The sequence below is a fragment of the Calypte anna genome, chromosome 1 (genome assembly GCF_003957555.1).
Source record: "Calypte anna isolate BGI_N300 chromosome 1, bCalAnn1_v1.p, whole genome shotgun sequence".
In the NCBI taxonomy this organism is placed as follows: Eukaryota; Metazoa; Chordata; class Aves; order Apodiformes; family Trochilidae; genus Calypte; species Calypte anna.
This window is the reverse complement of record NC_044244.1, coordinates 185,078,552-185,091,660: the sequence shown is the minus strand read 5'-3', so window position 1 is coordinate 185,091,660 and position 13,109 is coordinate 185,078,552. Positions and strand designations below refer to the sequence as shown.

Here is a 13,109-nt window from a genome sequence, read left to right as displayed (position 1 = left end):
CATTTCTGGTTTCACAGGCCTCCATCTGTGTAAGAGCAGAAGCAAAACTTCAGCCTTCAACAAAAGCAGGATGGAAATGAAACAGAAGGGTCTTGGGTGCCAAGAAAAAGCTGATTTTTCATAATTAATTAAAGCTATTGATATTATCGATATTTGATGGATGTACTAAATACTGTCCCTCAGGACTTATAATAAGCTTTCAAGTACAAGAAACCACATCAAAGATTTTTATTCTACATTTACCCATGACAGAGATGCATATTTTCCCCCAAACATCTGGATACAGCTGCGGAAAAGTATCCTGAACCAGGAGAACTTTGCCTCCAGTATAGTTTAGGAAGTGCAGATGGACAATGTTCTCAAACACCAGCAATATCAATATCAGGACTAATTAGAGAAGGAAATTGGCAGTGGGAGTGGGAAGAACTTTTTCTCTTTGCAAATTCATGTTTGACACATTTCTCTTTGCAAATTCATGTTTGCCTCCAGAGACTTCACTTATTGGATCAGTCACATGGTCTAAACAAATGGTGATTAGCAGATTCTCATATGGTGCAGCTAAGTGGAATAAATAATCTATCACTGCTCAAGTGAGTTGTTTTGGGTTTTTTGTTTGATTTTAATGGAACCATAGTAATTATCAGCCTCCAATTATTTGAGTTTGGGGGGGTTTTTGTAGCTTTCCATCAGAGAATTTATTGACTTCAAGCAGGACAGTAATCCAGGTGGTTTCCCTCAATGAGTGAATCTGAGAAAAAGGATGAATGTTGTATTCTTAATTCAGTTATCAGTAATAGGATTATTCTTCAACAAGCACACCCACCTGTGCTTCATTTTGATCACTGCTTGTCCTTCCTGCTGACAAGTCTCACACAAAGAGCAGATGTGATTGCAACTGTGCAGTCTAGCCAAGACGCTTCTTAAAATTTCTTTTTTCTTCCTTTAATTTTAGGTTCAGAACAGTATTAACGAAGGATTTTTTTTTTAACTGTTTCTAGTTCTAGTTCTTCTGCTGTTACTCTGACAAGTTAATAGATACTCACCCATGCAGCATTCAAAGACTAGAAAAAAATCACAGTTTATCAGAAGAAATCATGGAAATGAGGTACCTCTGTGAAGTACTAGTGTGCATTTTAACCATTGTATTTCATGGATATTGAACTCCACCAGCTCCTTACAGAACACGTCTCCTATATTATTGCTGCTCATCTCCGATGATGCTGTGGTCTTTTTGATTATTCCACTTTATTTCTAGGTCCTCCTGGTCCCCCAGGGGTTGTAATAGTGGAGGAAATTACAGACACCACAGCAACACTCTCCTGGAGTCCTGGGGCAGATAATCACAGCCCTATCTCCCTCTACAACCTGCAAGCCCGCAGTCCATTTTCTCTTGGCTGGCAGACCGTAAAAACAGGTGAGAAAAACTTTCAAATAGCACAAGCAGACTATTCAAAATTCCTACTCATAACAGTAATAACCACAGGAAGCTGCAAGATACCCTTAAGAGAACAATGAGAAATTAAAAGTACTGATTTTTTTGTTGTTTTTAATTTTTTTTTGTCTTTTTTCATTCCTTTCATGTTACTTAGCAACAGCTCTGAAAGGACAACACAGAGACACCTGCCATGATGCATCTGTGAATAATCAGAAAGCTCTCCCCTATAGCCTTCAATCTGTGTCTTTTCAGGAGTACCACCGTGCCAAAAACCTCTCTGGGATTTCTGACATTAGATCCCTGATGTCTGTCATTTCTAATGGCCATAATGTATCACAAATTCCACTCGCCACTAAGACACTGCATGTGAGCTTCAGATTTCTGAGTGACCTACACATTTTTCTGTTGTCTGCAGTTCCAGACATGATAAGTGGTGACATGGAATCTGCTATGGCTGTTGAACTGAACCCTTGGGTGGAATATGAGTTCAGGGTCGTAGCAACCAACAAAATTGGGACTGGAGACCCAAGTATCCCATCCCGAGTGATCAGAACCAATGAAGCAGGTAAGAAGTGGATAAAAAGATTAATTCTCCACGACTAACAGAAAAAACAACTCCTTTAATATCATAATAGAACTATTAATTTCTCCCTGGTGTTCCATGTGTTTAGTTGTCAGTGTTCCAGGGTGATACCCTCTGTCATGGGGAGCCAGTTTGATTTAATGACAGGAATATTGTTTAATCTACAGGAATTTCAGATAAACCCATTCTCTGCTGTCTTACTCTGAATTTCATACTTAAGCCATTGCTGCCTACCTTCTGACTCAGCAGAATCTGCTGCTCTTCCATTGCTGGCTGCTTCTCAGCCTTCACACAGCTGCTCCCAAGCAGCCTTTTCCCTTTATTCTTCATCACCTGACTACTTGAAGGTGCATAGAATGTTTTCAGCAGGATAGGGAAGCCATAGGAAGCTGCTTAATTTGTGCTCTAAGTGTTTTGGGGTTTTTTTTGTCGTTCACATTATACCATCAACTCTTAGTGCATTTAAGGAAATTTCATTATATTTCTGACACTGAATGAAGGGAGATAAAGAAGGAGTGGAAATCTGAGAAAAAATTCTTAGGCAGCTGAAGAAACAGGTTTCAAGAGGCAGAAAGAGATAGAGGTACAGTTTGAACACACCTCAGAAGAGAACTGCATTTCAGAAAGCTTCCAGGTTATTCTTCATTCTTTGTTATGCAGGAGGTCTAGCCAGGTTTTGGGGTTTTTTTGTTTCTTCAGCTGAATAGTTTGCAAGTAGTGTATTAATCATATAGAACAGAAGAGAATCAAATTAAAAGATTTCAGTTGAGTATATATAGTATAACTCATTTTGTGGTTGTAAACATTCTGGACAAGCAGAGCAGTTGTGTTGCTCTCTGTCATCTCATTAAGAGAGATTCTAAGAATTACAGATGGCAATGTTAAAATGCATCCACCTCTTTCATTCAGAAATAAAGTTTTTCGTGATGTGATGTGATAATATTGTGATTCAGCTCCATAGTTCACTGCTCCATGTATATGCCACCCATAAATGCTCACAACTGAACTTTACTGCTCATTTTCTTATACAAAAGCACAGAATCCACTGTTTAATCGGGGCTGGAGGGGATCTCAGAAGGTCTCTAACCCAGCCTCCTGCTCAAAGCTGGGTAAATTGCCTTCAGAGCAGGTTGATCAAGGTTTTGTTCAGTAGAGTCTTCTAAACCCCGAAGGAGGGAGTGTATACATCCTCTTTGGGCAACCTGTGCTAGCAGTTTACTGATCTCATTGTGGTTTATCTTTAAATATATCCTGCCAGAACTCCCCCTGTTTTAGCTCATGGTCACTGTTTCTTGCACTCATACCTGCACCACTGCAAGGAGTCTGGCTCCGCCTCCTCAGTTATCTCCCTGTAGGCACCAGGGAGGTGTTGTTAGGTCTCCTAAAGCCATCTTTGCTTCAGGCTGCACAAACTCAGCTCTCTCAGCCTCTCCACACAAGGCAAGTGCTCCAGACCTACAATCCTAGTGACCTTCCCTGAACTTACAGTAGTTGATCAATGTGCTTCTCACTGTCTCATCCAGAATTAGATGCACAATTTCAGATGAAGTCAAACAAACCCATCTTCAGTTACATGACTTTTTTTTTTTTTTTTGCTTTAAATAACTGTGAAGTTGCAAGCTGATACTAAATTTCACTATGCTATCACAGAACTGCACTGAAGTTAGATTCCCATTCATGCACATGGAAGGGTGCTACCAAAAGTACAGATGCACAACTTCTCTGTGAGAAGGGAGTGTTTTGTAGCATGACATAGAAATCCAGTCAGCTGCCAGTAAAACAATAGCCTTCAGAGAAATTGAAGCTGAATTTACTTGGTTTGCCTGCTTAACACAGCATGGTGCCTCCAAAGTCTGTTGTCATTGGCTCAATTTCAAAAGACCTTTCCTTAAGAAATGGTTTGGTTTCCCTTTCAGTTGTGGATGACTTTGTTTTTTATGCCTTTTTTTTTAAATGAAAATATATATGCAGCCTCATTTATTTTTATTCTTTGGAGGGAGTGAGAAGAAAGGAGTTACAATAAGAGATAATTTCTCAATTTGTTAGAAATTGCAAAGAGTTGTAGAGTCAGAACAATAATTCAGTGGACTTGGATTTAAACTAAAGTCAAGTAGCAAAAACCTTATACACATATAATTCTCTACAAAATAACATGCTACTTTTTGTGGCACTCTTGAAATGTTACAGGCTTCATGACTTAACACTCAGGTGTCCACCTTTTTCTGTTCTCCAGGTATTCCAGTGTGTTTAACTCTGTCCTATGACACAGCTCTTTCAGTGACTGAATTATCACCCTTGGTAGTGTCTCCAGATGCCAACATCAAAGAGACAGGAGAGATAGTAATAACATTAATTTGGTTTCATGTATGGCTTTTTAAATCAGGCCATTAATATTGATCTTTTTGTATTACCCAATGATCTAATTTTTTTCAGAATGTATTGCTAATGGGAGTCTGCATCGACAAGAAACTGAACATGAGCCAGCAGTGTGTCCAGGTGGCCAAGAAGGCCAATGGCATCCTGGCCTGTATCAAAACCAGCGTCACCAGCAGGTCCAGGGAGGTGATTCTTCCCCTGTACTCAGCGCTGGTTAGGCCACACCTCGAGTACTGTGTCCAGTTCTGGGCCCCTCAGTTTAAGAAGGATGTAGAGGTCCTGGAACAGGTCCAAAGGAGGGCAACCAGGCTGGTGAAGGGACTCGAGCACAGGCCCTATGAGGAGAGGCTGAGAGAGCTGGGGCTGTTCAGCCTGAAGAAGAGGAGGCTCAGGGGAGACCTCATTGCTGTCTACAACTACCTGAAAGGAGGCTGTAGCGAGGTGGGAACTGGACTCTTTTCACAGACGACCTTCAACAAGACAAGAGGACACAGTCTTAAGTTGTGCCAGGGGAGGTTTAGGTTAGATATTAGAAAGAATTTCTTCACGGAGAGGGTGATTAGGCTATGGAATGGACTGCCTGGAGAGGTGGTAGATTCTCCGTCCCTGGAGACATTTAAAAAAAGACTGGATGTGGCACTCAGTGCCATGGTCTAGCAACTGCTCCGGTGGGTCAAGGGTTGGACTAGATGATCTCTGAGGTCCCTTCCAACCCGGCTAATTCTATGATTCTATGATTCTATGATTCTAATTTTTCATCTGAAACCTTAAAGAAAAAGTCTCTATTTACTTGGGCTCCAGTTCTAACATCACAGATCTCAATTCTGAAAAGTCATGTATGTGAAAGGACATTATATTTCAGAAACACTGAAATATAACACTGAAATATAAACACCTGCTATTTGCTGTGATGTAGATGTTCCCATAAAAGAAAATGGGCAGGCTGCCCCTGCACTGGGTGAAACTCCAGAAATATCAGTCCTCCAGCAGAATGGAGGGCTGTGGCTCATACTGAGATGGGAGCTGAGATTCACAAGGCTGAATGATAGCTCTAGTATTGTAGACTACCATAGAGGCAGTAAATGTGTGATTCTGTTTCCATTATTTCATACTTAAGTGGAGATTGGCATCTGTAAGTTACAGGCACAAGCTGATTTGACTGGAGACTAAAATCTTTTTCACTCCCCACACCTCACTTATTTTATCGCTTCTTCCCCAAGATAGTAACAATTTTATATTAGTCTGTTATCTAAAAACACCATGGAAGCAGCACTTGGGATGGTGTAAGAAAATCAACAGAATAGTAAACAGGTTTCCACTTGCTTTAGTTTTCTAATTAAACCCTAATCTTGTTACTTAGTTCATATTTAGTTAACCTGATTGCTTTTCATAGCTGCTTTCATCAGAATGGATAATACTGTAATTTTCTGGCACATCTAACTTATAGGCAGCTGCTGCATTTCTGTCAATTCTAGCCTTGATACATATTTTACAGGTCCACAAGGTGAAAAGAGCCAATGATGTGAACTGAAACATGTCTGGCATTCCACTAAAGCAGTCAGGTATTTGAAGCCTAAGGGCAAAGCATCAATTACATTAGCTATTCATGGGGAAACATGGGAAGAGAGAAATTGAGTAGAATCAAAGTTTAACCTGCTACTCATGCATGCAAACTTAATTTTTTGAAGTAACAAGGTAATGCACTCTATTAGTAGCAGACTGTACAAGGATTTATTTTACATAAGTCCTTATTTTCCATTAAGTTGTCGTTATTCTCAGCTAGAATTTCTTCATAGCATAACTAGATATGCCTCTGTCTCAGGAAAAAGAAAGAAAAACTGGGTACCTATTTTAAAATGTCTTTGTTCTGTTTGGGTTTTTTTTCTGAGAGTCATGTTTAATTTTTTTATGACCTGTATAAAAGAAGTTTCAGCTTTTCCTACTATCATAACTATTTGTGCTCTAGAAAAAATGAATACCCTGCTGTATCTGTATCTGACATTTGAGGCTTATTATCCGGACTACTAAAACCTTTGTAGAAAATGTGGTTTTCCATAGGAAAAAAACAAAGGAAAAGAGAATATATGTCATACATCAATTGCATGTGTATATTTAGAAAAAAATAGGCTACTAACACATAATATTGCAGACTCAAACTGCTATGCAATATACATTGAGAAAGAATATAAATGTGTGTGCTGCTACAGGACATAACAAGAGAGCCAAGTAATTGGTTCTCTGGCATATACACCACAGTATTTGATATTTCAGTCTTATATGTGATGATCTGGGGGCTATTCAGACCAAGTCCCACAGCTCCACATGACACATTACCAGTGAAGAACTGAATTCTACCTCCTGCTAGATTACAAATGTTAAAAATACAGAAGAAATTAGAACAACAAAAACGCAGGTCCTTAGATCAGTTGGGGCATCCTTACTTTCCAGTTCTTGAATACAGTGCATCATCTGAGGTGCCGGCACATTTTACATTCCATTCCTGAACAGGTGAGATGTGAAATGTTTTCCTGGCAGGGCAAGAATTTGAGGGCTGGCCTTTCACACAATGAAAGGGTTTTCACTTCACATCCTTCTGTTTCCCAAATGTAGACTGCAGGAAATGTATACATACACACACATTCACACACACACATATAAAGGAAAAATAAAACTAACACAAAAAAACCCAAGCAGAAGATAACTGCTGGATGCTGAATGGCTGGATGTGTTGTTGCTTTGGTCCTCAGACTTGGAAGTTCTGTTGAGCTGGTGACAAATCCTTTTTCTACAACCTGTACCTTTTACACAGCTAAGAAGAGTTTGCTGATTTTCTAAGTACTTCTTTATCTTGAAATTTATAAAAAGCTCTAAAAGAAATAGATATTTGTAACTGTACCACCTTCAGGCCCTGCTAAAAGGTTTGGTCCTAGGCAAACTTAAAACAAATGCTTGTCCTAGAAAGGCAAGAGAAAAATGGCTGCTAAAAAGGTTTAAATGTGCTTCATTAGATAGAGTATCAGAATTTTTGCACGGTAGTTAACTTGCATATGATTGTTCATCTGCACCTTTTCACTGTAGAGAATTCATCTCATCACTATGCACTGAATTTTCCTTTTTTGTTTTTTTGTTTGTTTGTTTGTTTGTATTGCTTGAGGAATTGTTTTGTTGGGGTTTTTTTAGCCAGGGGGAAACTCCTCACCATTCAGTATTGTATAATGCTGCTTCTGAGAGGAAAATTTTAATTTTTTCTATGTAAATATTAGATCTTAGTTTAAACTAGTTCATGTCTCCAGTCAGTAGAGTCCTCCAGTGGAGTCCTCCCCATTGTTTAGACAGTTATCTTTGGATAAGATGAACCACCCCAAAGTCCTGCTTCTCTGGAGAAGGAGCCTGGCAGGACAAAGTCAAAGTCATCATGTTTGCCAGATGAATGTACCTTTATTGTACAGATGTTTCACACACTGGAAATCTCCCCTATCAGTTGCTGTAAACCACAGATGAAAGGGCTCTTATCTCAAGTGTGACAGCATAAATCAAAAGCAATTAATAAACTTTGTGGGTTTGCATCATTTATGAGTAAAAAAAACCAGAACTGGACTTAGGTTCTTTAAGATGAGTTTAGGGTTCAAGTAGACACTACAAAAATGAATTTTGAAATTTTATGTTAACTTCCAGGATCTAGTAAAAAACACACTTTCATTGAACTTAATCTGTTAATGATCAATAAGGGAAATAGAAAAGACTGCATACATTTATTTAACTTTATTTTTATTTGTGTAGTTCAAAAACACAGTGTTACTCAATAAATTAGCTAAACAGCATGCAATAAAACCTTAACAGTATATTTCCATCTATTACCTAAATACTTCTGTAAGGAATAAAAATGAAAGCTTATATCTTACCAAATACTGAATAAAATTAAAATGCAAGTGTTACCTTCTCACGGTAAATAAATTCAAGACAGTCATTTTAGGGCCTTCATTAAAGGCACGAAGTAAAATAAATCATTCAGTTCCTGTGGAGCAATTAAGATTTCTGAATGTACACAAGATATGATGACCCATCTCACATTGACAATTATAATTTCTTTTAAACAATTTCATGAGCTCCTTATATGTGCTTTTAAGGCCGTAGTAGCAGTCTCAGTTTTTAAAGAACTGTGCATAGTACTGCTTCCAGCAACACACAAGACGCTGTAAGGGTTGTTTAAGGATAGTTACTCTCAGAATTGGTTCCCTATTAAAGCATACAAGAATAGATTAACAAGAAGTGATGGTTTTGAAGTCACTCGTGATCTGGGAAATGCTAGAGTAACATTATTTATGCCCTAAGATTTATCTGAAGTCTGAAGTATGTCCCAGTCCCTGGCATTTGATTTTGAGCTATCAATTTTAAAATAGAAATGTTACCAAGATAATTCATGTTTTGTCCCTTAGCTGACCTGCATACTGAAATTCTGACTATTGTGCAAAATACATAGTGCTTAAGCAACTTTTTCTTCCATTATTAATTTTCAGCTTCTCCTTTGTTTGCATTTACTACTGTGGAATTCTCTGAAATGAAACCAGAGCAAATTTTCTTTACAACAGAGTGCTAGTTTGTTATTTCTATTCTCATTTAACACCCTCTTTTCTTCTGCAGCAACTTACTACTATGGGAAAAACTACAATAACTTGGAAATTATATTTTGTTTTGTTTTCTGTGTTATTACTCTTATTATTATAATTATTACTATTATTATTATTGGGTTTTGTGGGTTTTTCTCTTTCCTTTTTGCTCACAGTTCCAAAGACACCTCCAGCTAACGTGGGTGGCAGAAGTGGAAGGCGACATGAATTAGTAATAGCATGGGAGGTAAGGGACTTTTCTGATTAAAGGTTTTGTTTCATGTTTACTTCTTTGAGGGCAAAGCCAAGAATACTGTACTGGGGTTCCATTAAAGTAAAGCCAACCACAATATTCTGTTCTTTACGTGTTCTGAAGTTTCAAAGTGAAACCACATTTTCATGTTGTTTGAGCATAGGGCATTATCATGAATCTAACAACCTATAATGAATCTAACCACCCAGCAGCACCTCCAAGGACGTGGGAATTATCAGTCATTTCTTCCTGACTTACTGTTAGAGTTGATTTGACTCTTCTGGATGATATGTAAATGCTATACCAGATGAAACAGTACCTAAAGGAAGAGAAGGAAAGCTCTGTAACTTTTTAAAAACTTAAATTAAGAAAGAATTGTTTTTTAAAATATTTCATAAATATATAAAACTGGAAACCAGAAATATACCTTTACCTTAAGAAGGTATTTGTGATGCAAGATGCAGCACAAATGAAGGACCTTAACAACTGGCTATTGGAGGAGTGGGAGTTGCTTTCTCTGCTAAGCACAAGTAACACAGTAGAACAGAGAGTTTTTTCAAGGAGTTTTCAGATTTTCTAGATTCATTATCAGAATATAAATATAGAAACCCAAGGAAAATGTCACCAGATAAAGACATGGGAGTTTAAGGAAAAACATTCTAGCCTAGCCAACTTGAGGTATGATTGAGATGGTTAGAGACACAGATTTCCAGCTAGCTGCCCAAAGTGGGAAATATTAGGACACCTGAAGCTGTTATCCTCTGTTGGCCTGTCTGTCTTCTCTGACACCAACTGCCTGAGAGAGGTGAGACAGAGGTTCACCTCTTCCATTGAGAGAGAATTTGATGAATCCCGAACAAAAACATCAGGTGGATAAAACTGCATCTGATGTTAACTGGCCTAATCCCAGCTCCCGAAACTATATATCTGTATGTAGGATTCATATTAAGTGTGATTATAGTGCTCCCCAGGTGACCTGAGTGGGAAACTACAGGAGTGTGTTAAAACTCCTGCTCTGTCCACGGTCAAAGTTTTCTTCCAAAATAAACCTGACCTTTTTTTGCACAAAATCCAGCTGTTGCTTCTGCACTTACAGCTAAGGAGTGCAGATAACCATTAAGACACAGCTTCAATTCACAGAATGTATTCAGCATCTGTGATGAAATCCACGGTTCTCCAAATTTTCTTGTATTTCTGGCTTTTTTAATAGTGACTGTCTTGCCAAATACATAAGTATTGCAAAGAAAAGCAAAATTCCTCCTTTACATCTCAAATCATTAGATTAAAAACTCTGTCTTGTTTTTGTCTACTCTGCCTTTGCCTTTGCAGTCATGATGGTTTTTTTAGTTTGTTTTTTTTTTAAATATCATGGATGCACAGTTCACAGTTTCAGAAGGATGGGTTGAAAATGGTGTCTACAAGTGAGGTGCCTGGTGATGAGACATTCACCTTCAATGTGGAGGGGAGAGGATTTGGTGCCTTCTGTGCCCATGCTCTGACTCACGTGTTCATTAGCTACAGATCTAGAATGGACACTTCAAAAGAGGGAGTTTAGACACCCTATTTTTAGCATTTCCCATAGGTTTAATATGCTGACATAGATGCATAACCTAATTCCTAAATTAGCCGATTGACTTTATAATAATCGTGGGCCGTAAATTAGCATGAAAAATTCTATTTCTTGAGCCAGACATGTAAGATTTAGCTTTTGCAGTGCTCAGCCTCTCAACAGATAAATCCTTTTGCTGACTGCACTCTTATGGCAGATGTATCCCAATTTAAGTAGCTAATTTCACAGATCCTCTGAGAATAGAGAAGGGGATTTTTTTAATTTTTTTTTTTTTAACCAAGACTCAGTCTGAGAGTTAGATCATTACATCCTGTCTCAAATTGAACCCTGGACTTATATCCCTAAGACTTGACACCCCACATGGATACAGAAATTAGTTAGGCTGGCACCTAAAGCCCAAGAGAGGCTCACTGTAGTGAGTCTCATTCACATCATATTTTAGGAGCCCTTAACAATATGTTGCTCTATATTTTTAAAAAGGCCATTTGAAGAGGTTATCCCAGACCACTGGCTAAAGCATTAACCACAAAGTGGGAGAAATAGAAGAAAAAGTATTTCTGAGGCCAAGAGCTTTTTTTCAGCCCTAGAAAAGTGACCTAACTATGGTGATTAGGAAGAGAAACTCTCTCAAAAGATTCCTCCTCAGAAGAAATTGTGTCTACATGTCCCAGGCATGAGAAGTAAAACCCTGTGATGCAACTGTAAGGGATGACCCACACAAGCAGCCAGATTGTGGTCAGCCACTAAGTGATTGCTTTCTAAATTAGTAAAACTACATCTGATCATTACGTTATTTTTTTTTAGCCAGTGTCAGAAGAGTTTCAGAATGGTGAAGGATTTGGATATATTGTAGCCTTCAGACCAAATGGAACACGTGGCTGGAAGGAAAAAATGGTGACATCTTCAGATGCCTCAAAGTTCATCTACAGAGATGAAAGTGTGCCACCTCTGACTCCTTTTGAGGTTAAAGTTGGTGTTTACAACAACAAAGGAGATGGTCCCTTCAGCCCTATTGTGGTCATCTGCTCAGCTGAAGGAGGTCAGTTAACCAGGAAGTTAATTGTATATTATAAACTACATCGAGTTATTTTTATTTATTGTGTTCTATTATGTCACACCTTTTTGGTCATAAATTTAAAAATCATTTGCAGAAGAAATATTAACCATGTTTGGCAGAGAAGGAGGTAAACTGATTTGCCAAGGTTACCCAAAAAATTTAGGAACAGACTTCAAGTCACATCAGTCCTAACCAAAAAGAAACCCAATTTCTTCCAACGAAGGTTCATCCCTAATATGAAATCTTTAGTCTTAACTTTAAACTGTGCTGTTCTAACAATGAGCAAAGAAAGGATGATATTTTGTAATATTTCATGATACTTTTATCGATGGAGAAATCAGATCACAACTCAAAGACTAAATAAATATAGTTAAGAATGTTTGTTTTCCAGTTAAATGATAATAAAAGTGCACAGAATGCAATTTTGTTCTTATTTTTTTCCCACTATTTTCTCTCTTTTTTACTATATTAGTATAAAATATCTGAATGTCCAAATATTCAAAGTGAATTATAGGAACAGTTCAGAAGAACAAAAAAAAGTATTTCTTGAAACTCTCAAGAGTATTTTGTGGGGGTAAAAAAAGCCTAACTGCTACTATTACAAAAAGTTGGTATGTACACAGCAGCCAGTCTAAGGAAATTGCCTTACACTCAGAAGGTAAATAAATGTTATCACAGGAATATTTAGAACTCCATTACTTGAAGTCATATGCTTCAGTTCTTCTTTTACTACACTATCTTTGAGTTATCCCACTGTCTCATTTTAAGGGAAAAGAATAAGTACAGTCCTAGTAAAGATGGGAGGAATTTCATTCTATCTGTAAAAAAATGTCTGCACATAACAGTATTTCATATGAAGCTGGAAAATGTTAAAAGCTATTCCATATTAGCCCACATGAATGTGTCATTTTGGAACAATGATGTAGCAAAGATTACCTACTATTATTCTCTTATAGTAAACACAGAAACTGGAAATGCTGTTTTTGCTAAAAACAGTTCCAGTAATTTGTTTATATTCTACTGTTTGGATCAGTATTGCCGTGTATTCATATTGTTATAAAACCAATTACATTTTACAATACAAAAATTTTTAGTACAGCTTGGACACTTTTACAGTTAACTTGGCTGCTCCTCAAATGGAAAATGATACTATGAGATCGATGGTAATGGGTTTTGTTATTTAACAATTTCATGCTGTAATCAGAAGGTTCAACAAAAATAGTGTTTC

General features: G+C 37.7%; 1 protein-coding gene across 1 annotated transcript in view; it reads left to right on the top strand.

The window, feature by feature from the left end:
• Positions 1 to 13,109, top strand: part of CNTN5 (contactin 5) — a 310,996-nt gene that overhangs the window by 278,488 nt on the left and 19,399 nt on the right. The window contains exons 14-17 of the mRNA XM_030449461.1: positions 1,256 to 1,414; positions 1,851 to 2,000; positions 9,178 to 9,248; positions 11,629 to 11,863. Of these exons, the coding sequence (XP_030305321.1) occupies positions 1,256 to 1,414; positions 1,851 to 2,000; positions 9,178 to 9,248; positions 11,629 to 11,863 (615 nt within the window). The remainder of the gene's footprint in view (positions 1 to 1,255; positions 1,415 to 1,850; positions 2,001 to 9,177; positions 9,249 to 11,628; positions 11,864 to 13,109) is intronic.